The sequence below is a fragment of the Chelonia mydas genome, chromosome 1 (genome assembly GCF_015237465.2).
Source record: "Chelonia mydas isolate rCheMyd1 chromosome 1, rCheMyd1.pri.v2, whole genome shotgun sequence".
In the NCBI taxonomy this organism is placed as follows: domain Eukaryota; kingdom Metazoa; phylum Chordata; order Testudines; family Cheloniidae; genus Chelonia; species Chelonia mydas.
This window is the reverse complement of record NC_057849.1, coordinates 109392942-109419875: the sequence shown is the minus strand read 5'-3', so window position 1 is coordinate 109419875 and position 26934 is coordinate 109392942. Positions and strand designations below refer to the sequence as shown.

The 26934-nt window shown below is 41.7% G+C and overlaps 2 protein-coding genes across 8 annotated transcripts in view; one reads left to right on the top strand and one right to left on the bottom strand.

Moving 5' to 3' along the window:
• TMCO3 (transmembrane and coiled-coil domains 3) overlaps window positions 1-7372 on the bottom strand; it is a 71533-nt gene extending 64161 nt beyond the window's left edge. For all 4 annotated transcript variants that reach the window (XR_005225133.2, XM_037897237.2, XM_037897243.2 and 1 more), the window contains exon 1: window positions 6994-7372. The gene's annotated coding sequence lies outside the window, so the exon portion shown is untranslated. The remainder of the gene's footprint in view (window positions 1-6993) is intronic.
• Window positions 7373-7481: 109 nt separating this feature from the next.
• The window catches only part of DCUN1D2 (defective in cullin neddylation 1 domain containing 2), a 57903-nt gene continuing 38450 nt past the window's right edge, over window positions 7482-26934 (top strand). For 2 of the 4 annotated variants that reach the window (XR_006287460.1, XM_007063832.4), the window contains exons 1-4: window positions 7482-7669; window positions 11084-11300; window positions 14949-15117; window positions 25637-25767. Coding sequence is in view for 3 of the 4 variants with exons in the window: in XM_007063832.4 (XP_007063894.2) it covers window positions 7667-7669; window positions 11084-11300; window positions 14949-15117; window positions 25637-25767 (520 nt within the window). In the remaining variant the exon portion in view is untranslated. Of the gene's footprint in view, window positions 7670-8326; window positions 11301-14948; window positions 15118-25636; window positions 25768-26934 lie in introns of all 4 variants that reach the window. The other 2 variants (XM_043535999.1, XM_043536008.1) reach the window with 2 other exon arrangements.

The window sequence follows — 26934 nt, the reverse complement described above, 5'->3', positions numbered from 1 at the left end:
CCTGGACCCTGCCTTCCTGTGCCGCTTGCTCTCTGGCGGGGACCAGGCCAGGAGAAGTGAAAGGTGAGTTGGGGGGCAGTAGCTGGGTCGAGGAGAGGAGGGAACTTAGTGACAGTGCACTCACTGTCTCTCACACTTCCCTCACACACACACACTCTGTCTCTCATGAGTTACAATTCCCCAATACAGATTGCCACACACAGTCACACACACACTGTCAAGGTTCCTTCCCCACTCTGAACTCTAGGGTACAGATGTGGGGACCTGCATGAAAACTCCCTAAGCTTATCTTTACCAGCTTAGGTTAAAACTTCCCCAAGGTACAAACTATTTTACCTTTTGCCCTTGGACTTTATTGCTGCTACCACCAAACGTCTAACAGATATCTAACAGGGAAAGAGCCCGCTTGGAAACGTCTTTCCTCCCCAAAGTCCTCCCGAAACCCTACACCCCCTTTCCTGGGGAAGGCTTGATAAAAATCCTCACCAATTTGCATAGGTGAACACAGACCCAAACCCTTGGATCTTAAGAACAATGAAAAAGCAATCAGGTTCTTCAAAGGAGAATTTTAATAGAAGAAAAAGTAAAAGAATCACCTCTGTAAACTCAGGATGGTAAATACCTTACAGGGTAATTAGATTCAAAACAGAGAATCCCTCTAGGCAAAACCTTAAGTTACAAAAAAAGACACAAAAACAGGAATCTACATTCCATTCAGCACAGCTTATTTTCTCAGCCACTTAAACAAAACAGAATCTAACGCATATCTAGCTAGATTACTTACTAAGTTCTAAGACTCCATTCCTTTCTGTTCCCGGCAAAAGCATCACACAAACAGAGAGAGCCTTTGTTTCTCCCCCCTTCCAGGTTTGAAAATATCTTGTCTCCTCATTGGTCATGTGCCAGCGAGGTTATCCTAGCTTCTTAACCCTTTACAGGTGAAAGGGTTTTTCCTCTGGCCAGGAGGGATTTTAAAGGTGTTTACCCTTCCCTTTATATTTATCTCACACACACAGAGTTTGAAACACACTCTTTCACACAGTCCCCCAACACACACACATACACACACACGCTCTCTCTCTGGCTCTCTCTCATACACACTCTCACGCGTGCAAACGCATACACACGTATTATTGTTATTACTGCTTGGTACTTCCTGTTAAAATGCTCGTGGTGAGCCAGGAGTGGCAAGGGGCTGCAGGCTCTGGCAAGATGCAGCCCTCATGTGACAGTGTGAGGCCTGCCATAAGCCTTAAAAAAGGAAGAAAAGGAGGACTTGTGGCGCCTTAGAGATGAACAAATTTGAGCATAAGCTTTTGTGAGCTACAGCTCAATTCATCGGATGCGTTCAGTGGATGCACTCGAATGCATCTGATGAAATGAGCTGTAGCTCACGAAAACTTATGCTCAAATAAATTTGTAAGTCTCTAAGGTGCCACAAGTACTCCTGTTCTTTTTATTTTTATGTTAACTCTTTTGTCCTGTCAGCACAGGTTTTGTGCTAGTGCAAACCAATTTTTTCTAGCTTTGTGGCTACATTTTTTTTTTAAACAAACTATTACTCTGCGTTTTTCTTATACAAGCACAATACTAAACATAATTAGTCTGCAATGTCTTTACACATGCACAGTTCTACTTAAGCTTAAGCTGTTAAAGGTTATCAAAACAGAGTCTTAAAAATCACAGCAGGCTTCAATCAGGTCTAAAGCATGCCTTCACTCACAACAATATAGATGTGCTAATATCTGATGCTGACCTTGTGTGCGGCAGAAGAGGTGTGAGGTTTAAAAAAAAAAAAAAAAAAAAAAAATCACAAACCAAAATTGTTGTTCAAATAATTAATGTGCTCAGAGCCCGTGAAATGAATGTTTCTTTATTATTCTAAATATTATATATATATATATATATATATATATATATACACACACACACACACACAGTGAAAATATATACACACAGTGAAAAATATCTGTGTTTGTCATTTTTTAAAATTCTGTTTTTAAACCAGAGAAAAACTGCCAATAAGGCTAGAGTTTAAAGACCATTTGGAAGACAGATTTTTTTAAGGAGCTTGAAAGATTAATACTTGTGGACGTAATATAGTGAGTGAGGGATTGGGGGCTCCAGGTAGCAGCATCACAGAATATGGCACAAATAGGAGTTTGAGAGTAAGAGGACATGAAGAGCATAGGTAGACATGTGTCTTGAGTGAGTGAATAGAGATGACTGGAGATATAGGAAGGACCTGAGCTGTGAAGCACTTTGAAAACAAGGATGAGAAACTTGATTTGATTAGTAGGGAGAGAAGAAGCCAATGAAGGGTCTTAAAATTGGTGGGTGGACCTGGGTATTATATTCCAAAATTAAAAAAACAAAACAAAAAAATAGTGGAAAGAATTACTATGGCTAAGGCTACACTACAGCTTAACTCAACATAAATTATTGTAACTCAGGGGCGTGAATGAGCCACCCTCCTCATCGACATCACTTACGCCAACTTAAGCACTGGTGTGGACAGCACTATGTCAGTGGGAGAGCTTGTCCTACTGACACAGCTACCACCACTCGCAGGGGCTGGAGCAATTAAGCTGTGCAACTGTAAGCTCTTTAGTGTAGCCATAACCTATGAAAGTAATGGAGTCCAGCTAACACCTCTCCAAAATGTATACTTAAATATACATATATATATAAATAAATGCTATACATTTAAAATGACGTTGTTGTAGCTGTGTCAGTCCAAGGATATTAGAGAGACACGGTGGGGGAGGTAATATCTTTTATTGGTGAGAGACAAGCTTTCGAGCCACACAGAGCTTTTCTTCAGGTCAGAAGAAAAGCTCTGTGACTCGAAAGTTTGTATCTCTCACCAACAGAAGTTGTTCCAATAAAAGATATTACTTCCCCACCTTGTTTCTCTAATACATTTAAAATGTTACTCTGGAATTGAACAGTTAAGAGATCCAAGCATTTAACACTGCATACATTCCTTAATTGCAAAAGGAGAATACAGACTAACACGGCTGTTACTCTGAAACCATTCCTTAATTGCTCACTATAAACCCTTAAGATCTGGTCCAAAGAACAAAGAGCAGAACAGCAAACAAAGGGTGGTTTGCTTAAGTCAAGAAAAAGAGGGGGACAAAACCCCAACTCCTTAACTTAGAGACACCAGTAGGCAGAAAGACCTATGTAAGCAAAATGATCGGTTTCCCAGTGTCTATTGCTTTTCAGTTTGGGAACTTCCAAATTCTTTTTCTTCTCTGAACTGGAAAGGAGTGACCCAGAGACCTCTCGGGGTCAACTGGCAGAGGGCAGAGGAGGTGCATAGGGTTTTACAGAGATCCCCTGGGTCAGATATATTCATAATAGCTAGGACCCTACCAAATTCACAGTCCATTTTGGTCAATTTCACGGTCATAGGATTTTAATATAGTAAATTTCATGATTTCAGCTATTTTAATCTGAAATTTCGTGGTGTTATAATTGTAGGAGTCCTGAACCAAAAAGGAGTAGGGGTAGGGGTGGGTGTCACAGAGTTATGGTAGGGGGAGTAGTGGTAGTGCTACCCTTACTTGTGTGCTGCTACTGGCAGTGGTGCTGCCTTCAGAGCTGGGCAGCCGGAGAGCGGAGGCTGCTGGCCAGGAGCCCAGCTCTGAAGGCAGAGTCGCTGCCAGCAGCAGCGCAGAAGTAAGGATGGCACGGTATGGTATTTCTACCCTTACTTCTGCGCTTCTGCTGGCTGGGCACTGCCTTCAGAGCTGGGCGCCTGGCCAACTGCTGCTGCTCTCCAGCCATCCAGCTTTGAAAGCAGTGTAGAAGTAAGGTGGTAATACCACGACCCCCTGCAATTCCCTTTTGGGTCAGGACCCCCAATTTGAGAAACACTGGTCTCCCTGGTGAAATCTGTATAGTTTTGGGTAAAAGCACTCAGAAGACCAGATTTCACAAGGGGAGACCAGATTTCACGATCCGTGATGTGTTTTTCATGGCTGTGAATTTGGTAGGACCCTAATAATAGCTCACCAAAGGGTGACAGGTAAGGTCTCTACCAAAAGCAACCCTGTGCTCTGAGTGTCCCTAGCCTCTGACTGCCAGAACCTGGGAGTGGACAACAAGGGATGGATCTTTTAATGATTACCTGTTCTGCTCATTCCTTCTGAAGCACCTGGCATTGGTCACTGTCAGAAGACAGGATACTGGGCTAGATGGACAATTGGTCTGACCCAGTATGGCCATTCTCGTCACAATCATTGCGAAATGTATGTACAGATAAAATTTAAAAGTTATGTATCTATTCTGAAAATTATGCTCCTAAAGCCTTGAAGTTATGGCAGGTCACCAGGAGGTGACAAACCTCGGAAATGTCCCTTTCAGGCAGGAGGTTACAGATACAATACACAAATGGCCAGATGGAGAGATAGGTATGCCTCACAGACTATGCCTATTTGCACACTTAGCCAGGGGCTAAATAAGAGACTTTGGGGGCCTCTGCAGTAAAGTTGACAGTGGGGCCTGTTAGGACTAGAGGTGAGTGCTTATGTTGCCCATAGCCACTGGAATTGGGGAGCTGACCCATTGCAGGAACAGAGAAGGCTTCCCCATGCTAAAGACAGGTGATAGTGAGGTGCCTTCCAATCCCAGGAAGTGTCACAGCCACCTCTCCCCCAAAAGACCTTGCCCACTAGTCCACGGCCTTCTCTTTATAACACTGTTTCAGGAAAGCATGCAAGCATTAAGTCAAGAGGACTTGTGCACAGGCTAAAAGTTAAGCCTGTGCTGAAGTGCTATCCTGAATAGGGACTTACACCATTGCTCTAATGAGACCTTCACTAGCCCTTTCCCTTTCTACTTAATATATCTTTGTAGTATACTTCCACTAACCCCTCAAACCCAAAACACACCAAAACAAAACCAAACAAAAATACCATGCCACACACATTAATGGGGCATCACAGGCAACTAAATGGATTTGCAATTCATAGGCCAACCTACCATGGAGATATGATGAACCAAATATGTTAAAAGATTTTTCAAAGAGTTAATGACAGGGATTTTTTTTAAAAACCACAATAGTGTATTAACTGATAAGTAATTTATAGAGTGGAATGATAGTAGCTACTCCATAGTTAAGGTTCAGTTTATCATCCAGTTATAAGCCTAATTCTCAACAGTCCATACTACTAAAAGAAGCTACTCTGAAATTTCATGTTACAATTCACTGCAGGGTAGTCTTCCCTCAAAAATTTGGAAAACATCAGAAAAGTAGCTTTAAAAATATGAAGAAATCCTATATTTTGAGGCATAAGCAAAGGGAATGGAATAAGCATTCAAACTTTATTCTGCCTTTCATGATTTGAGTTTAAATTCTCAAAACTAAAGTTACATTAACCATAGTCCCTTGTATGGCATTCCCTTGCTTTATTTAAAAAATGAAAAAAAATATATATTACCAACTGAATTTGTAAATTTTATTATACTGAGACACCATATTTTAAGTCATATGAAAAAAGGAGCATTACCTTAATTTTGAATATTTAATTCATTAACTATAATGTCTGAACTGTAGCATATAGTGTGGAATTTAAAATTACTAGTTTTATTTGAATGTAAGTAATGAAAGACTAGGGTAGGACAGAGAAGTGCTGAGAAGATCCTATACCAATACAGCTAAAATTATAATAAGAAACTGTTGAAGTTCAGTCAAGAAGATAAGAACAACCATACTGGAAACAGTCCAGCTAATCCAGTATCCTGTCTCCAACAGTGGCCACGTTTAGTCAATGGGATTACTCACAATAGTAAAATTAAACACATGCATAAGTGTTTGCAAGGTCATGGTCCAAGTTGCCTATATGGGAACGAGGAGCAGAAATCATCCCATTAAGGAATGTGAACTTCTAAAGAGACAAAGCTATCAAGTCTCACTAATTTTGGAGGAGACTGGGGGACATACGGGGATAGGTAGCATAACAAACTGTCTCACTGGGAACAGATTTTAAATCAGTGTTTGACCAGGATTTGGCTGGTTTTGTCATAAATCTATTTCCGCACATGTGTGAAGGGGACAACTTTTGCTTCTGGATGTATCTGAAAGAGATTTTACCATGTTCTATACAGTTTCAATCCCTCTAGAGATAAGGAAAGGAGCAAAAGTTTGTAGTTTTCCATTAAAGCAGTGGTTTCCAACCTTTTTATGCCCAAGATCACTTTTTGAACGTAAGAGCAACCCAGGATCTTCCCTGCCCCTTCCCCAAAGCCCCGCCCACGCCCATCATCACTTGCTCTCCCGCACCCTCACTCACTTTCAGCCAGCTAGGACAGAGATTTGGGGTTTGGGGGGGGGTGTGCAAGCTATGGGCTGGGACCTAGGGGTTCACAGTGTGGGAGGGGGCTGGGACACAGTGTTGGGGGTGCAGGATGGGGTACGGGGTGGTGGCTCTGAGAAGGGGGTCAGGGCTGGGGCAGGGGGTGTAGGAGGGAGTGAGGAGTGCAAGCTCTGGGAAGGGCGCTCAGGGCTGGGGCAGGAGGGGGTTCGGGGCGCTGGCTCTGGAAAGGGGTTCAGGGCTGGGGTGCAGGAGGGGGCACAGGGCGCTGGCTCTGGAAGGGCGCTCAGGGCGAGGGGGCGACCTCCCGCCGGGCAGCACTTACCTCGGAGGAGGGGGAAGAGCTGTGCATCTCACAGTCTCTCCGGAGGAGGGGGGGATCTGTGCTGTGTCTCTCGCGGTGTCTCTGGGGCGGAGGAGGAGCTGTGTGTGTCTCACGGTCTCTCCGGAGCGGACCCGGGAGGGGGTGGCCGGGCAGGGGGGGAGATGGGCTGTGCGTGTCGGAGTCTCTCCAGGGCGGGCGGTCCCGGCCCTGCAGCCCCGCTTTTCGCTGTCACTTGCGAGGGACTCGGCCCGACCCGGCGCCCGGAACCCACCCGCAGCTGTAGGGTCCGGGTCTCCCCCGTCCCGCCCTCCCGGCGCAGGGGTAACCGGCCCGGCCCGCTCCTACCTCAGGGCGGCGGCCAGTCCGGGTGCCGCGGGCTCTCGCGTCCGGGTTGGGGCGAGGTGGCCGCTCTAGGCTCCGGCTGTCGTTGCCTCCATCCGCCCGGCTCACCTGCAGCGGGAGGAGCCGCAGACGAGACGAGGCCAGCCAGGAGCCCGGGTGGCGCCGCGTGCCGTTATCCCGGCTCCTATTGGGCGCCCGACCCAACCGCCTCGACGGCCCCCCTGGAGAGAAATGACGACACCGCTGGCTGCCAAGCCGCTACCCCCCTTAGCGCTGGTTGCTGAGTGCAGATGCGGCTCCTTTAAGCACAATGTCACATGGGATTTGTAGTTCCTAGCTCGGCCTGCGAGCAAACTGCCGCCCGTTTCGCGCGCAGTGCCCTCTGGGAGATGTAGTCCCGACTCTCCGGCGCAGCCCACGGTGGGTAACAGTCTCTGACTCGTCGGCCCGGTGCATCATGGGAGATGTAGTCCCCTGTGCCCCTCCAGTCGGGCGCTGAGTTTCCAGCGCCTGTGGCGCGGCGACGAGGCGGGGACTTGCTGCTCCCAGGGAGGCGGCCGGGGCCTAAGGCCCGCTCGCCGCTCAGCGATAGGTGGCTAAGGAGAACCGGTGCGCGCCTGCGCAGGAGGCGGCGGCGGCGCTGGGCAGTGAAGTTGGTCAAAGCGCCGGGGATAAGATGGTAGGTGGGAAAATACCTCCCAGCCCCTCCCCGCTTCTCCCGATCCCAGCGCCCCGGCCCTGCCCGGAGGGGGCGCCGCGCCCGCCGCCCCTGCCAGCGCGGGAGCGTGTCTCCTGCTGCCGGGGTCGGCGGAGGGAAGGTCACCGGGCGGGGGGCCGGAGCGAGAGGGACGGAGCAGCGCGGGGGGCCCCGCCAGGGCCGGGGGGGGGGGTAGTGAGGGTCCAGCGGAGCTGGGGGCAGAGCCCGCGGCGTGAGGCGCCCGGCCGGCAGGGTCCCGCAGAGGGCAGGGAGGAGCGAGGCTGTGGGTATTTTGAGAGCTGAGCCTGGCAGCAGCGGCACGTACTTGCCCTTCTTTGGGCTTTGGGCTTCCAGGGCAGGTGGCTGGAGCCGAGTCCCTCCCTCTCCCGGTGTCCCTCTGTTGGGGGTGGGGCCTGGAGTTCGCAGGGCCTTGGGAAGCACCGAGGAGCTCCCTGCTAGAGGGGGCGGTTTAAGTCGGCTTGTGGGGTGTCTTTGCGTTTGTGCGGCACGTGTCTGTGCTGAGCGTGGGGAAGGTGGTTTAGGGAGCTCCAGGGGAACTCCCTCCGTCCCCCAAATCTCTTGGAGTGGTTCCGCCACCCTCGTTCCTCACTGACTTGCTCGGTGTTGTTGTTTTGTTAGGAAAGAAAGTTAGACGAGAATGAAAAATCATCCATGATATGGAAACCCTCTTTCAGCCCTAACTGTGAAATCACAACCGTGACTCCATAAACTGCTGTCAAAGAAGGGTATTGTCAGTCTCCTCAGGAAAGGCTGCCGTAGTTGAGCTGGCAAGTTTTCTTCCAGCCCACCACAGTCCCCAGAGAAAGTGAGCCTAGCGAGTACAAATCCACTGCACTGGAAACAGTTCTAGCAGGATATACCAACGCTTAAATTGTATTTGGGCACCTAGATGTGACTATGATTGGCAAAATGGAAATGCATGTATAGATTGTTATTGGAATAAACATTTGATTGAGTATAGGGGGAATATATGTATGCACATGCAAAAGAAAGCAGGTTTATGTCCCACTGAGCAACATTCCAAGGCCATCACCCCTGTGCAAGTGCATAATTGGAAAGCCCAGAAAAGCAATAGGAATTTACAATTAATAAAAAGGTGATCAAAGCTATTTTACAAAGAGTCCAAATTAGGCCTCATCTTGCAACATCTGTTTTTAATAGGTGATATATTTTAACAATTTTTAAAGTGGTGGTGATGAGGCAGATTGTAGTTTTCAAGTCAGAGTACATAAAGCATGTCACCTCATTGTGACCTATTACAAAATATACATACTATGTTGCGATCATTTAGAAAGAAGACATGCTAGAAAAAATGATTTCTATATATCTTTTTTAAAAATAAAGACTCTGTTCACGTATGTAATTTAAACTGTATTTTGGAGAACAATTCTGCATTGGCAGAGAGGTAAAGTGAATGATCTTTTTCCACCTCTGTCCTTTTGAATCAGAAAAGAGACACAGGTTACTTGAAGTTTGTAGACCTTATATATATGACATAACTTTTAGTTTGCAGTGTTGTAGCCATGTTGTCCCAGGATATTAGAGACAAGGTGGATGAGGTAATATCTTTTATTGGACCAACTTCTAGTGGTGAAAGCTTGTATCTTTCACCACCAGAAGTTGGTCTAATAAAAGATACTACGTCACCCACCTTGTCTCTAAAAACTTTTAGTTGTCATAGTTGTATCACAGATTCCTATTGTGAAGTGACCCAGCACTAAATTAATTGTAACTTAGAAAGACTCTTGTTTAAATGTCTACACAAGATTTTATTGTAGTAAGATTTGATATATTTCCACTTCAAGGAAAATTTAGGATTTTTAAAAATATAAATAGATGTACACAGTATCTCCAGTAGGGAAACAACAAAGATAATTTAACATGTCCTCTGAAAAATCAATTGCAATTATTTCTGTGGCTATAAAGGTGTTCCCATTTTATGAGTATCCTTTTCTGTAGTTTTTCAATATTTAGAAAATAACTTTATGAAGGAACTTTATGAAGGAAAGAATGAAGTCTGTATCTTCTGCATATGATGCACTTCTTGTCTTATATGACCATCTGCAATAATTTTTTAATGATATGACTATATGTAGAGTGTGTAAAAGAGATAAGGGTGGACTAGAAGATGTATGAATGTTTATACTGTAGTGTCACATTGAACATGAAACAGTGATGTGCAGTAGAATACATCATAACAGCTTGTTCTAATAATCAGGGATCAGCAAGTCAATGCGTCACTTTACACTGTTGACTTAAATACTAGGGTGAGCAGATGATGATGTGTTTACCCAGATAACTTAGTTATCTACCCAGAAACATAACTTGTACTAACTATGATGAGTAAAACAGATGTATTGAAACCCAAAGAGAGTTTGATTTTTAAAAAGTTACTTTAAGTACAGCAGAGAATAATGGTAAAACACATTGGTAGCAGATTTTTGCTCTCTTTCAAACCTCTTTCCCCTCATTCCTGTATTCTTCAGAAGTATACTCTGGGAATGTAGAGCTATGGTTTGCCGCAACTCATTGCCATTGAGAAAAACATTTCATGTTTCGTATAAGCCCTATTTTCTACTGAATAACAAAGTAACCAATTACATTGGTTAATATAAACATCTCTTCTATTGTCAGAACATATTAAAGCTTTTGATTAGATTTACAATAACTTTTTGGAAACTCATAATAATGAGTAAATTTCTTGCTTGGCTTCTTTACCAGTTTTATTTTCCTTTGAGCTCACTTTTTCTGAAAGCAACAATGAACAGTTCCCAGTGTTAAAATTGAAAAGTGCTTTGTAACTTTAACTGTCTTAAATAATTAACTGGAAAACACTATTGTTCACTAGCACTAGAAATTAATTAGGAAAACTCTTAAGTCAACTGTTAAACTTTTCAGATATTTCTCAAGGCCTTTATTTACAGAATCTCTGATTTTTGTATGATTCATACCTTTGAAATGTATTTTATCATTAATGGTAGACTTATTTTCAGCAAATAGACCCAATTGTCATAACAATAGTATTTTAGAGTTTATAACCAAATAAATTCTGAATTTAATGGGAAATATCTGGAGATCAAACAGTTTTCGTACAAAACAATTGTGTGTACATGAGCAGTAACACAAATTTGAATTTATTGTTGCCAGAATATTTGCTACTAAAATGTACATACAGATGCTGTCATTTCAGTTTCCAGAAGTGCTGCCTTTTTAACTGCAGAAGAGCAAGGCTTTGTCTTCCTTTAATTCTGAAGTGAAAGTTGTCACACACGGAGAAAACTAAACCCCTTTAAAAGATAGGCATTAGTAGTAGAATGCTGAAACAAACTTCTGGATTAGCTTCATTGGCTTTCCTGCTTCTTTTGCATCCCAAAGCATAAGCTTAAATCGTCTCAGAAGGACAAGGTCCGCCAGTTTATGGCATTTACCCAGGCTGGTGAAAGGACTGCTATATATTGCTTAATGCAGAATGAGTGGAAACTAGAAGTGGCAACAGACAACTACTTCCAGAACCCAGACTTGTACTACAAAGAATCCATGAAAAATTCAGTAGACAGAAAGAAATTAGAACAATTGTATAACAGGTACAAAGGTAAGGATCACTTTTTTTTTCACTATTTCATTTGAATTACGTTTCTACTTTACATTTTTGCCACTGATGACATCTTTTAAGACTGCTAATGCAATATCCTACTTTTAATTGTCTATCTGTATGTAGCTGTAATAGGAGGTTCTCTGGAATGTAAGGCTGGTTTTTCTTCTTCTTCTTCTTCTTCTTGCATGTCTTATAATGTTCACTATGGAAGTCCAAAATTTTATTTTATAAACTATAGAACACCTTAACAATAGGAAGGACTACATATGAAGTTAGGAAAAAATGGACTAAAATCAGTTACTTTTGGACTTGACCATGGCTCTGTACAAGCACATTATGCATTGTATTTGATCTCTTGTCCATGACGTTTGTTAAGGAATTTTGGTATGTGATGTTACTTTGCATGGTAAAATTATGGCTGTAATTTCTCTATTAAATGTTTAAGTATAGTTCAGATAAAAGGGGGTAATCTTTTATTTTAAACCACAAGAACACTTTCAGCTACAAGAAAGGGTCTGATAACACTATCAAGCAAGGAAACTCAGAATTAAGGTTGAAACTCCATCCTTAATTTACCCTGTGTGCTTGCATATTACATCATAAATGATATGCCAGACCACCTGCTGTTTAGATATGCTAGGAAAAACATACTCACAAGGAAGTGAATTAAAGGTGGAGTTGTGTTTTATTTTCCATTTCTTTTTTATTTTATGGTAGTGTTTAAAAGAAGAGGAAAAATAAAAGGGGAAAAAATGGCCATGGAAGTGTAAGAATTGACGTGATCCAGTGTAAGAGCTCCTTTTGAAATGTTAATATTTTATATAATGCATGTAAATGTTTAATAAATAGAATGAAGCAGCTCTGATCATTACTATCTGTTGCTTAAAATCTAAATCTTCATCTAGAAATTCTTTTAAATGGATATTTGACCAGACTTTTGTCTAGTCTAAATCCTTTGTAAACCTACTGTATGGTTATGCTTTTTGCCAGAATTACTTTGTATGTACATTAGTCTCTTTCATATTAATAAATACACTATTTTGAAAGGTTTTAAACACCATAAAGTCTTGTTCCATATTACAGACAGATGATCTTCAAAATTTCATTTTAAAAACATAAGGTTGCATTGAGTTGTAGGAGCACAGAGATTCCGGCAAAACTGGAACATTTGTGTGTACTTGGTTTAATTTTGCTTTTATTTATATCAGTCCTTTTCTTGGCTTTTGTTTGCCAATTTTAAAGGATGCTGAGGTTAAATATGATATATGTAAAAAAATCCTGAACGGTTACCTATAGTTGAATACTGAAGGAATTTTATGAATTTTATTTAGCTTTCATTATTTGTGCTGTTTACTTTTCTACTTCATTTCACTTTGGTGAAAGAAAATAGTCTAGTCAGTTTTGTTGTTTTCATGCATCAGCACAATATTGCAATGTTGTTAGGACTGAAAACGCTGTTAGGGCATATGTAAATCTAAACAAATTTTCAGATAAATTAATAAGGAAAAATTCATCATGAAAGCGTTTCTATTCATATTAGTATTTTTAAACACCTTTTTCGTTTGTTAAACATAATCTAAACTTTGTACGTTAGCTGCCTGGCCAGGTTTCCTTTTTAAGCCCTTAGAAAGGGTTTGCTTATAGAACCTGAAGAAAAATGTGTAGATGCCATCATGTTTGAAATGTGAGATGACACATCTTTCATTGTCCAACTGTACTATCCTTTCTTAAGTGTTTTTTGCTTATTTAATTAGTAACATCCAAATCAAATCAATGCATGTTCATTTTTATTATTCCCTCAGTTGTCCAGATATTGTGAATAATAACGCTAAGAGTGGGATCTTGTCTTCTTTGAAACCAGTGGGAGTTTTATCATTGACTTCACTGGAGACACAGTTTCACTAAAATATTTTAAGAATAATTTTAAAACTTAATAAATCAAGATATTCTCTTGGAGCCTGATCCTTAAAACACACTAGATAGCTTTACTCTTTCCTCCAACGCTCAGTTCCATCGATTTCAATGGAATTACACCCGGGAGAAAGATAAGCAAGTAGCAACTGTTTGCTGCATCAAGTCCTTATTTAATTATTGGCTACTTTTAATTTTTAGTCATTCAGAAACCTCTGGGTGATGCTAAAATGAAGCTGCATTTTAAGGCCCTGATCTTGCAGTCTGATCGGATTGCAAGATCAGGGTCTAATAAAGAATGGAACAGTTGAAGTCTTCACCAGTTATCCAAAATATGAAACTTAAAAGATTATTTAAGCTGCATTTTAATTGTAGCTGCAATATAGTAAGCTATTGTAATTATAGAAAGAAATAGGACTTGTTGCATCTAAATTTGGGGAAAACAGTTATGTATTTTGAGTAGTACATATTGTATATGAAAAATAGAAGGGTAAGTTTGAGGATACTACTTATGTGTTTGTAACCATAGTACATTTTTAAGAGACTCCTGTATTATTGTCTAATTCAGGAGTCCTCAAACTTTTGTACTGGTGACCCTTTTCACATAGCTAGCCTCTGAGTGCAACTCCCCCCCCCTTATAAATTAAAAACACTTTTTTATACATTTAGCACCATGGTAAATGCTGGATACAAAGCAGGGTTTGGGGTGGGGGTTGACAGCTCGCAACCCCCCATATAATAACCTTCTGACTCCCTGAGGACTCCTGACCCCCAGTTTGAGAACCCCTGGTCTAATTGATATTCTATAGCAAAATAAAATAGCTGCCATGCCTGTATAGTACAGTAACTGCTTTTTAATAATTTCTTAGGGTCAGACTAATTAAAAATCCAATATAATTTTCATGAAGGATTTTTTGGGGGGGGTTGTTTGTTTGGGGTTTTTTGTTGGATTTAGTTTTCCATATTTAAATGTTTATAATTATGGTAGTGACATAAACCGACACTGGCAATTACAATGTGTGGCTCTATCCTAAGTAGTAACCACTTCTTATTAAACAGTTATGTATGTCACAGTGCTGCTGAATGGCCTCATCGAGGTTGAGGCCTGTTGTGCTAGGCACTAAATAAACATCGTGTCTCACTGATCTGGTTACTCTGCAAGTATTAAAAAAACAAACAAAAAACAAAAAAACAACCCCTCACTTCCTGCCTCCTAAATTAACCCTGGGCTCTGACATTTAGATAAATTCTTCCCTTCTCATACATCACTACCAGGATAACGAATCTGTAGGCCAAATTTGGTGTTTCTCCTTCACCTGTTGCAGTGTTCTAACCTGTAAATGCCTTATCTTCTTGTGCATTTTATAGCACTTTGAGTATAATCAATTTCAGTATTTCCTCCCTATAGTTAGGCAGTTCCACCTGTTGTTTTTGTGGGTCTTTCACAAAGCAATGGGGAGAAGGGAAAAATATCTAAGGGGTAATCGTTATTTTTAAAAAACTAAGAAAAAACCCACAAAAATTGGCAGGGGGTCTTTGGAAGATATAATACCTTTTAACTCACTTTTTGAACTAGACTAGATTTCAAATTGATGTCCTAATTAAGAATGAATATATTTGAGAAGTACTCATACAATAGCTTCTGCACTGCAGCATATCAAAACTGTTCAGATCATTAGTCTGAAGGGAAGTTTTTAATATGTATTGTAATACTTTTTATATTTTTGACTGCAGACCCACAGGATGAAAATAAAATTGGTATTGATGGAATTCAGCAGTTTTGTGATGATTTAAGCCTGGACCCTGCCAGTATCAGCGTCTTGGTCATAGCATGGAAATTCAGGGCAGCCACTCAATGTGAATTCAGTAAAAAGGAATTTGTAGATGGCATGGCAGAGTTGGGGTGAGTGTATCAGTTTTCTGTGTAGTTCAAAACTTTTTAGGGCCTGAGCCAACTCCCACTGAAGTCAATGAAAAGCTGGATCAGACGTCAAGCTTTTAAAACATTCCATGGATTTGCTCCGTGCTACCCTTAATTTAGACTGAATTGACTTGCTCTCCAGTCTCCCCTTCTCCAGTCTACATCCTCCCTGTCACCTTCCTCTAAGTTTGTTTGTTCATTTTTGTTCGCTTGTTCTGGGTATTTATCTTAATAACATCTTTTTTTCACATCTCATCTTAAGTCTAATTTTTCTGCTTCTTTGCCATTTCCTCACTCACTCACTATAGCTAGTAGGAAAATACTTCTATATGTCAGCTTCATCTTATTTTTTCCTTCACCATACGTCTTTCCCTTTTATTTGTATGATAGTTGCTGTACCCAGTTCTGTGAAGTGTTCTCTCTTAATTCCACCTTTATGGACCATGGATCTCAGAAGTTAGTATTTTTGCTAAAATGCTGCAATAGCAACATTCTAAACATCTGCTAATGGTCTAATTAGATTAAAATAAATATTTCCATGATATTAAACTTAAGAACTCCAGCTGTAGTTATTTGTATAAGGTAGCACTAGCACCTAGGAACTCCAGTCATGGACCAGAGCACTATTGTGCTAGGCACTGCACAAACACATAATAAAAAGGCAATGCCTGTCCCCAGAGAGCTACAGCGTAAACAAAATGTAAACAGAAACAGAGGTGAAATGACTTGCTGAAAATTACATCGCAGGTCATTGGCATGGCGGAGAATAGAATCCCGTCTTTTGACTCCCAGTTCAGTGACATTTCCACTATACTATATTGCCACTCCAATTAGGTAAATTTCTTATGCAGTCTGAAAAATGATTTTGTGAAAAGTGGTATTGTGTGGTTCCATATTCATTTTTTATTCAGTGGCTTACATTGCTGATTTGCTCAAATTGCAAATTTAAAAGATGATTTGTCTAACTAAACCTGGAATTTTAAATTGAGCTGAATTCCTGCAGTTTCTCTCAGCACTACTTGTAACGGTTTTCATTTCAGCAGCATCTGTCACTGTAATAGCTGAGTGTTCCAGTGGGATGAAATTTCTACAACTCAAATTTAGCTGACGATTTTGAAGATAAATAAGCTACAGTAGACTCCAGCTCATGCTTTCATGACTGTGTTGCCTCTGCAAAGCTAACAATAGTAAAATAAGTGAAGAGTTTTAAGAAGCTACACTTCTGAATGTGACTGTAGCTGTTTTGTATAATGTGTACATCTGAGTTTTACCAGAATTTCACTGAAGCATCATGTGTTTTTTCTTGATTTCCTTTCCCATGATTACTGACTTAGATAGTCATGTCAGTAGTGGCCCTTTCTAATTAGCCTGCTCTTCCTGTCTGTTTGATTTAGGGATGCCCAGTAATACTAGTCACTTCCATGGAAATGAATAGTTCAGGAATTGAAATCTCATCTCTGCTAACTGTTGTTTAAAGCCCCTTATTATTGGTTGAAAGTACAAACCCCAGCCTGGGAGAAAAGGAAGAGCTACTAAACACTCGTCATCTTACCTCTCCCCTTTCAAGTTAGTAGGGTTTATGCAAAGTCATTACAGGCATAGAACCTAGGTCTCCAACATGACAAAACCGAGTCTTATTCACTGCCTTTCAGAGTGACTAAACCAGTTTTCGTTACCCTATCTGTATCGCTATACACCACACGCCTCCCAGAACCAATTATAGAATCCAGGATTCATGTGACCACTTTACCACCAATTTTGTACTTTGAAAACTATGATTTGTAAACTATGGCGTGAATTGCCGAAATATACATTTCACATTTCAGTAATTTGTTACACGCTTTGCTTGTGTCACCCATTGGTCAGTGTGTATGTTGACCTGTGGATGCAAGTCAGTGACAGCTCTGAGAGCCTCGCTCTTTAACACAAGAATGCTTTTCGTTCTGGAGGTCATCTGTTCAATGCCTGGTTTTGGCCAAGATGGCAGCCATCACACTTTCAGGTTCACCAAAATATGTGCCCCAGGCTTCAAACTGGCACTTCAATGCAAAACCTTAACTTTGACCTCAGTAGGGCTGAGGCAAAATAATTTCCCAAATGCATAGAATGTGTGATAGTCAGATGTTTTAATCTGTTGATATAAAAACATATAAGGTCACTGTTAAGGTTTTGTGTTGAGTGCATATTTGATGAAGTAGAGGGTATGTATTGCTTTTGGCTGTCAGTTGGAAAGTGGAAGTGAAAGCCTTAGGGAAATTGTTGTAGCAATATAAAGGTGGAAAAGAATGTGTGAGTTTTTTCCATTTTTCTAAGCTGGAAGGATTGATTTAAATCAAAACGATTTAAATCATCAAGTAGGAACCTTGGTTTAAATAATCTAATTTAATTGTGTTTTGCATTTTTACTTCAGTTATAAACCTTAAAGAAAGGTTTATTCTTATTTGTTGTTAACCATTAAAACAAGTGAATTTGGAGCTAAATAGAGCCTTTTCACTAAATTTGTGCTGCTTTTTGCTAACCAGGAAGATACACTATATCTGTGCACATTTATTTAAACAGTTGTATAGCTTAACTTGCATTTATTCAGATTCTTAATGTTTACTTTTTTATTCTATTGGAAAATGGTGAATGATGTATTTCTTATTTACTAGATGACTAATTTTTTTACTTGTGATTTGTCTCAGCCTCTATTTGGATGGCTATTCAAATTCAATTGAAAATGCACGAAAACAGGATTTTAAAAAAATTAAATAAAACTACCTTAAATGTGCTAGATCAGTGGTTTTCAATTTTTTTTTTCTGGCGACCCAGTTGAAGAAAATTGTTGATGCCCGCGACCCAGCGGAGCTGGGGATGAGGGGTTTGTGGTATGAGAGGGGCTCAGAGCTAGGGCAGAGGGTTGGAGTGCAGGGTGGGGCTGGGAATGAGGGGTTCAGGGAGTGGGAGGGGGTTAGGGTGCAGGACAGGTTTAGGACTCTGGCTGGGGGTGCAGGCTCTGGGGTGGGGCCGGGGATGAGGGATTTGGGGTGCAGGAATGAGCTCCAGGTTTGGGGGGGGCTCAGGGCCTGGGATTGGGGCACGGGATTACCTCAGGCAGCGGTGCAGCGGGGGTGCTAAGACAGGCTGCCTGCCTGTCCTGGCACTGCGGATCGCTCTGCACCCCGGAAGCAGCCAGCAGCAGGTCCAGCTCCTAGGCGGAGGCACACAAGGCACTGCAGGCACTCCCCCCCCCCCCCCCCCCAGGCTCCCATTGACTGGTTCTCGGGGTGGGGTCAGCACATGGAGCCCTGTGGCCCCTCCCACCTAGGAGCTGGACCTACTGCTGTCTGCTTCTGGGGCACACTGCAGTGTCAGAACAGGTAGGAAGTAGCCTGCCTTAGCCGGCAGCACTGCCAATGGGACTTTTAACAGCCTGGTCAGCGGTGCTGACCAGAGCCGCCACAATTCAGTGCCTTACATTCTACGACCCACAGTTTGAAAACCACTGTGCTAGATACAAAGTTTTTTTTCTTAGACATGTTTTGCATTTAAAACATACTGATTTATGAAAGAAGGGAAGTATTATCTGTAGTTAATGAATTGAACTGATTGTTTCTGGCCACCATGTCCTTCAAAATTTTAGAGCTAGTAGATCTCATCCTCTTACACCTAGCTTTTATTCATAGATTGGAAGAGGATAGCAAGCTTTCCTTCTTTTTCAACTCCCAATTGGTTTCTCAACTTTAAATGAACTTGTCATTGAACTGAACTAGCTGAATAAACTGAAATAGAGAAAATATTCTCTCTGCACTTGCAAATAGGCTACTGCTGTCAAAAGCCAGTTTAGCACTTCAGCAAACTCTGATTCCAGAGGCTTAGCCTGTGACTTCCACCATTTCAGTGGACTGACTTTCTTTAAAATATGGCAGCAAAAATGCTTAATATTATTTTTGTATTTAATGTAGATGATTTTAATCATTTGTTAAAAGGTTAGGCCTTAACATAAGGTATCTATTTTAAATGGTTTACTTTAAAAAAATCTGTATGTAATTTAAACAAAAAAAATTGGATTCTTTTTTATCACTAATTTTTAGCCATCCTACTTTTAAGGTTTTATATGGTTGGGGTTTATCCTACTGCAACCTTAGCTGTCTTTAAATGTTTGTTTGCTAACTGTGCAGTACATAAGCTTCATCTTTCTAGATGTTCTCTGTACTGGTCATTTTAGTATTCTGAGAACCTGTGAGAGATGAGGTATCGGGTTGAAGTTAGGGCAAGAGTAGTGGAAATAGTTAGAGCCCTGCAAAACCATGGGTATCTGTTTTATATCTGTGGATCATTTCTGCAGATAGCACAGATTCAGATACAAATTTTGTATCCACGCAGGGTTCTGATGGTAAGAGCCGGGCGGGCCGCTGTGAGGAACCGCAGCATGGATCCTCCACCTGCCCTGGGCAGGAGGCCTGGGAGCAGGGACACTGGGTGGGGGACTGCTTGGGCCCCATGCCCAGGGCAGGTGGAGGATCCACCGCGGCGCCCCACAGCTGCCTACCCCGGCTCTTACCATGGCCAGGCTGCACCTCCAAGCTGCCCCAGCCAGAGCTGCACTGGGGAAAGCCGCACTGGCAGCTGTGGGGAGCCTGGGTCCCTCCACCTGCCCTGGGCGGAGGGGCTGGGGGGCAGGGACACTAGGCAGAGTGGCTGGGACATTTGGCTGGGGGGACAGGGACACAGGCCGGGGGCTGCTCGGGCCCCCAGCCCAGGACAGGTGGAGGGTCCGCTGCGGCACCTCACAGCTGTCCGCCTGGCTCTTATTGTGGCTGGGCTCTGGCTCTGAGCTGCCCACCCTGGCCGGAGTCGGGTCAAGGAGAACCACACTGGCAGCTGTGGGGAGCCTGGATCCCTCCGCCTGCCCTGGGTGGGGGGCTGGGACACTGGGCATCGGGTTGCTCGGGCCCATCAGCCAAGGCATGTGGAGGGTCTGCCGCAGCTCCCCACAGCTGCCAGCATGGCTCTTCCGACCCAGCTCCAGCTGGGGAGGGAGGCGGCTTGGAGCTATAGCCCAGCCATGGTAAGAGCAGGGTGGGCAGCTGTGGGGAGCCATGGCAGACTCTCCACCTGCCCTGGGCGGGGGGCCCTAGCAGCCCCTGGGCAGCTCCACAAGTCTCCCCCCAGCCAGGCCAGTGTGGAGCCCAGCCAGGGAACCACGGGGAGCCACAGCAGACCTGCCCACAGTGCGGGGGAACGAGGGGGCTGCGAATAGCCCGCAACCGTGTCCCCAAGATCCCTGCCTGGCTGAAGGCAGGTGGAGGGTCCGCATCTTTGCGCGGGCTCCCCACAGCTGCCCATGCGGCTCTCCCCGACTCGGCTCCGGTGGGGGGATACCTCGGAGCTTCAGCCCAGCCCCCAGAGTAGAGCCCTGCATTTATCACTGAAAGGAATTATATATTAGGGCTGTTGATTAATTGCAGTTAACTCGCGTGATTAACTCAAAAAAAATAATTGTGATTAGTTGCACTGTTAAATAATAGAATACCAATTGAAATTTATTAAATATTTTGGATGTTTTTCTACATTTTCAAATATATTGATTTCTATTACAACACAGAACACAAAGTGTACAGTGCTCACTTTATATTATTTATATTTGATTACAAATATTTGCACTGTAAAAATGATAAAAGAAATAGTATTTTTCAATTCACCTCATACAAGTACTGTAGTGCAATCTCTTTATCATGAAAGTGTAACTTACAAATGTAGATATTTTTGTTACATAGCTGCACTCAAAAACAGAACAATGTAAAACTTTAGAGCCTACAAGTCCATTCAGTCCTACTTTTTGTTCAGCCAATCACTAAGACAAACAAGTTTGTTTACATTTATAGGAGATACTGCTGCCTGCTTCTCACTTTCAGGTGACGTAAATAAGAACAGGCGTTCACATGGGACTTTTGTAGCCTGCGTTGCAAGGTATTTATGTACCAGATATTCTAAACATTTTTATGCCCCTTCATGCTTCGGCCACCATTCCAGAGGACATGCTTCAATGATGATGATGCTCATTAAAAATATAATGCGTTAATTAAATTTGTGACTGAACTGAATGTTGGTTGAAGCATGAAGGAACATAGGAATCTTTAGCTCATCTGGCATGGAAATGTCTCGCGACGCTGGCTACAACAGTGCCATGTGAACGCCTGTTCTCGCTTTCAGGTGACAATGTAAACAAGAAGTGGGCAGCATTATCTCCTGCAAAGTGTAACCAAACTTGTTTGGCTGAGTGATTGGCTGAAGTAGGACTGAGTGGACTTCTAGGCTCTAAGGTTTTACATTGTATTATTTTTGAATGCAGTTATTTTCTGTATATAATTCTACATTTATAAATTAAACTTTTCTGATAAGATTGCACTACAGTACTTGTATCGGGTGAACGGAAAAATACAATTTCTTTTGTTTTTTACAGTGCAAATATTTGTAATAAAAAATAAATATAAAGGGAGCACTGAACACTATATTCTGCATTGTAATTGAAATCAATATATTTTAAAATGTAGAAAACATCCCAAAACATTTAAACAAAACATTTATTGCTGAACAGCGCGATTCATTGCAATTCATTTTTTTAATTGCACGCTTGACAGCCCATACACACGCACGCACACACACACATACATCTGTTTCATGGAAAAGATGTATCAAATACATTCTTCTCATATTGACTGATCCACTCCCAGAAGGGTCACATTGAGTTTCATTAATTGAGTTTGTTGTAGAGGTGCGTGAAGAGCTTTGGCCTGTGACTTGACCCCATACCTCTTGTTGCTAATAAAATTTAGGTTGGTTTGAGATTGTTGTACTGCAGGAAGATACTAATAAGGTGCCAACTTCTGTAAAACACAAGTGGTTATTAGGCCCCTGCTCAAGAAACCATCTGTTGCTTGTGATCTCATCAATTCCAACCTCTTTCTAAGTTTTCCTTTTTGGGTAAGTAATAGATGTGGGGGAAAAAGGGAGTGAAAAAACTTTGATGTTATATGAAGTCCTCTGATTTATTTTATCCCTTTCATTCTTGCTTTTGGCTAGAGACTGTTAGGATAATTGCTTGATGATCTAACACTGGGCAGCAGTAGGTGTTCATGCTGATTCTTTTTAAACCTGCCAGCAGACTTCAGTGGTTTCACCTCTTCCTGATGGTATTGCTCTTCTGCGCTGAGAGCTGTTTTAGACAGAATTCTGCTCAACATGTATGTGAGGCTTTGTGTGTGTAAGTGGCCAGTAATCTCATGGTCTGGACTGCAGTGCCATTGATATGCTGATCATAGGTGGTTTGACACCTTTCTTGTTGAACGCAGGTTCTGCAGGCTCTTTGCTTTCCTAGCAGTAGGCATAGATTGGGATATAGATGAAGGGAAGCTTACTGAGGCTTAATCCAGACAAAATGATACTGCCAGAAAGTTTCTAGAGTATGGCACCTGTCTCCATTATTTAGGGAGTTGACCTACCCTTCAGACAAGAAGTTTTTGATGTAAAGAAGTGTTTGAATCCCTGATTGCTCACTATCAGAGGGTATTGGAAGTCAAAGATGTTATTTTAGCTGCACTACATAAGGCAGTTGTGACCATTTCTCCATAACGTGATCTTTGCCATGACTATCCATGTCTTTCACCTCCAAAATAGATTTCAGCAATGTGCTCTAATAAAGTTATTCTTGAAGCTTCAGCTAATAAAAAAAAATGAAGCAGTCTGCCTTCTGGCAATTTTAACTGGAATAAATTTCTTAAGGTAATTCTCTAAAAACTATATTGTTGCCAAGGGGAGGTGAAACCACGGGGGAGAGGGTGGCGTAGAGATGAAAGGCAATGGTAGCTAGTGTCCTGTTGTGTAATTTAGATAGAATATGTGGGCCAAAGGTGTTAACATAACCCAGTCGCTGTCCAACATTAAACAGTGTTAAACAAGATTTGGGGTTTGTTATACAGAGACCACAGCCTGCTTAGTACCACGGCAAATACACCATTAAAAATCCTTTAAAACTTTTATTAAAGAAAAAAGGAAAAGCAGTTCAAGCATTTTAAATCTAAAGTATTAAATAAGGCTTTCATTTTTACAATATCTCGTTTCCTTTCCCTTTAGCTGGAGAAAGCATTAGAAGGAAAACCTGTGGTGTTTAACAGTCTCTTAGAAGGTATCAAAGATGGTAATAACTATCCTTTTGGGGGAAAAAGAAGAGGTTAGTTGAGATGAGCTGGAGCTGTTGTTAGTCTGATCCCATTTCATCCCAGGTGGTGTTTGGAATTCAGCTGGAGCCAGTTGAGCTGGCAATGTCATTTGGGTCCCTCTCTCTGACCTCTGGTCAGGACATCTCTCAAGATCGGATGACAAAGCGTAGGATCCCAGAAGATGGTAGGGGTGGCAGCCATGATAATGAGGCTTGCTCTAGTTGCCTGTTTTTCTCCCCATAGTCTCGTTCTTTACGGACCCAGAAAAGGAGTGATGGGCAATATAGCCTGACCCATCATTTTGTCCACCAGTCAGACCTAATTTCTGACATACCAATTTTGGTTCACTGATTTTTGGTTCCACACTTTCTTGTTTATCAAGCATGATCTTAACACAGTCCTTGAGTTATATCTGTAGCCTTTTTGTTTGGACTAATTCTCTGTCTCTCTTTCATACCTTTTCCCATTGTTGTTATAAGTTATTATGACATCTTCTGAACTCCTATGTACTTTTTACATTGAGTTCTCAATTAAGGCAATTTTGTAGGCTGAATTATCACAACAGTTCCTGCAATAGAAATGTTGTGGGGGATTATCTATGTTTCTGTCCTTGCTCAGCTCTGCTTCCCCCCTGACTCTGCCCGGTGCCATCCAGCTCCAGTGGCTCCCTCCCTATTGGCTGATTGACTCTCAGCTCCCAAGCAATCAGATTGTGGCCAGCACCCCTGCAATGGCTGGGGGCAGGGCACACCTCCACCAGTGGGGAGGTAATAATTGTGTGCACGCATGGGGAGACGGAGGTGACGGTAGGACCCAGATTGGCTGGAGCAGTGCCTAGGATTGGGATGGGGAGCAGGTAGGAGCTGGGGTGATCTCTTCCCCTCCTATCCCTCTATTTCCCCTCTCCGATTCAAGATGTGCTTCCAACTCCTCTGTTGTTCTTCATTTGTTTCCAGGTTCAATTCATAGTATTGGCTACATCCAATAATCTGTCTTTTGGTTTGTGTTCTCGCTACCTGAGAAACCCTTATTCTTCCTATATGATACTGAGTCAGTTGAGGTCAAATTGGGTAATTTAGCTGGCAGTGCCTCAATACTATTGTCTTTAAGCAGAAGGGTCTCAATTCTGAAATTTGCTTCCACCTTGGTCTGCCAGTACCAATCCGTCAGTCTTCAGGTCACGGTGGAGGACTCGTCTTTTTCCTGGTTTTTGATTGAAGAACGTGACCGTATGGATGATACAGTGTAGTGGTTGAAAAGTCTTCTAAGGTTAACATTGGTCACAAGCTTAACATGTAGTACAAATTCCCATATGGTGTACGTAGACTACAGTGGGTGGTTTCGTAAATTTAAAAAACCTCAAATTTAGGGTAACAGCAATAAAAGTAATAAAGAAACAGTACATTACAGTTCAATAGGATTGCAATTAGTTATATTTAAATTTTACTTGATTCTGGTGGTGTCCTTAAGATAGAAGAATGTTCATTAGTCCAACAGCTCAACCAATTAAGAAAGTTTTCTGATCAGCTCTAATCTGCAGTCTGAGGGGTGCGCACATGCATACATTCACATACGCATCAATTCACGCTAATGCACACACGTGCAGAAACAAACATGTTCACAAAAGTAGTCTTAAATATTAACAACAGCCAAGAAATACAATAAACAACAACTTGTAACTTACGATAGCCACAGCAACACAGTTGGGAAAGCTGTTACTTATTCCCATACATTACATCACCCTACAAGGGCATTTTGAGATCCAGTGGCTGGAAGTTGAAGCTAGACAAGTTCAGACTAGAAATAAGGTGTAAAATTTTTACAGTCAGGGTAATCAACCATTGAAACAACTTACCTAGGGATGTGGGAGATTCTCCCTCACTTGGAGTCTTTAAAACGACGATGGGACATCTCTCTAAAAGCTGTACTCTTAGCTCAACCAGCAGCTCTGGGCTGGATACAAGGATTGCTGGGTGAGAATCTCTGCACTGTTATGCAGGAGGTCAGACTAGATGATGATGGTCCATTCTGCTGTTGAAATCTATGGGGGGAAAAGTACCTGAACTAAATGGCTCAATCTTATTCAATCTGTATACTTTTGGTGCTTGTGTATAATATTACCCCTTGTTTCTGCTTAGGGCTCTTAAATGTTTAGTAAAGTAAACCAAAGTGATACTTTGTAGTTGAATCTTACAATAATGTTACTCATTTGTGTGTTTATAATAAATATTTGTAAGCTTCTTTTCTAAAATGGTTTATGTTTGGTTTATATACAAATATTGTCATCTCTTCTGCGGCAGGTGTGACACCACAGACAAGCTAAAAGCTGTATTGCCAAGATTGGAACAAGAGCTAAAGGATCCAATAAAGTTCAAAGATTTTTATCAGTTTACCTTTACCTTTGCTAAAAACCCTGGACAAAAAGGTTTAGGTGAGTATAAAAACCAAGAAGAGAAGGGTAAAACAACAAGCTTGATTCATGTGCTTTCAATAATATACTAGTCACAAATTGCAAATGATAACTATAGTAAAGTTCACTTAATGATTTCTTTGCCTCCCCCCCCATTTAATCTTTCCTTTAATACTGCCTTGGGTGATGTAAGTTAGCTAGGTTTCCTACCACGTTTGACAACCTATCTACTCTATGAATTTAAATAAATTCAATGTAGAAGTGCACACGGCAAGAAGGTCCTTAGAAAAATTAACGCAAGCCTATAACTAGTATTAAAGGTGATACTTAGACTGTAAGCTGCCCTGGTGTGAATACCACATTGTCTTCCTTGTTTTGTTCAGCGCTAACTAAACTTTTGCTGCATTATTAATCCCAGAGTGGAGGCAAAACCTTGGAAACCCCACTATTCTGAACAAAGACTTTACACAAAGGTGAAAATTGTAGGCTGACACTAAAGTAGGCCTGCTTTGGTATCACATTTTATTTTGATCCAATTTGGCATAAAACATTGTAGGATCAGCTCCAAATTACTAGGTAGATATCAGCATACAATATCAGGTTTTTTTTTACTGTTCTCTTAACGAGACTCTGTTTGAGAGTTCATCCCAACCCATACCTTGCTGTTGCTGTCAGAATAACAACTGGTATTCTTTACTCACTGCCTGATGCAGTACTGTAAAGATATCTTTTCTCACCTGCTGTTTCATTATGACTTTTGTGAAGTCAAGGGTGTTTACCAAGTTTATAAGTAGATAAATCTAAAAGTATCAAATCTTTGGTATTAAATAAATGCATAAGTCTTTGTCCAACAGATACCAAAGGAATTTATCCATGGAACAGACAACAGCTTGGAAAAAACCAGATAACATGAGGGCTAATAAAACATTTATTGTATTGTCATCAATTTAACAATATTGTCATCATTCTCTTTTGCTATATGCACAGTATTTGGGAGAAAGTAATCACTTATTCCGGCCATTTTAATTGTGTATCACTTTGAAATTGGCGTGGATGTTAACAGACATTTTTTCGTAGTAAAAATAGCTTGAGGGGAAGGAGAGTGAAGATGGACAAGAATAGGAGCAAAAACTGTTTCAGAGAATCTTGGCTGAGGGGTTTGTTCATTTTTTCCTTGGTTTTACTTTG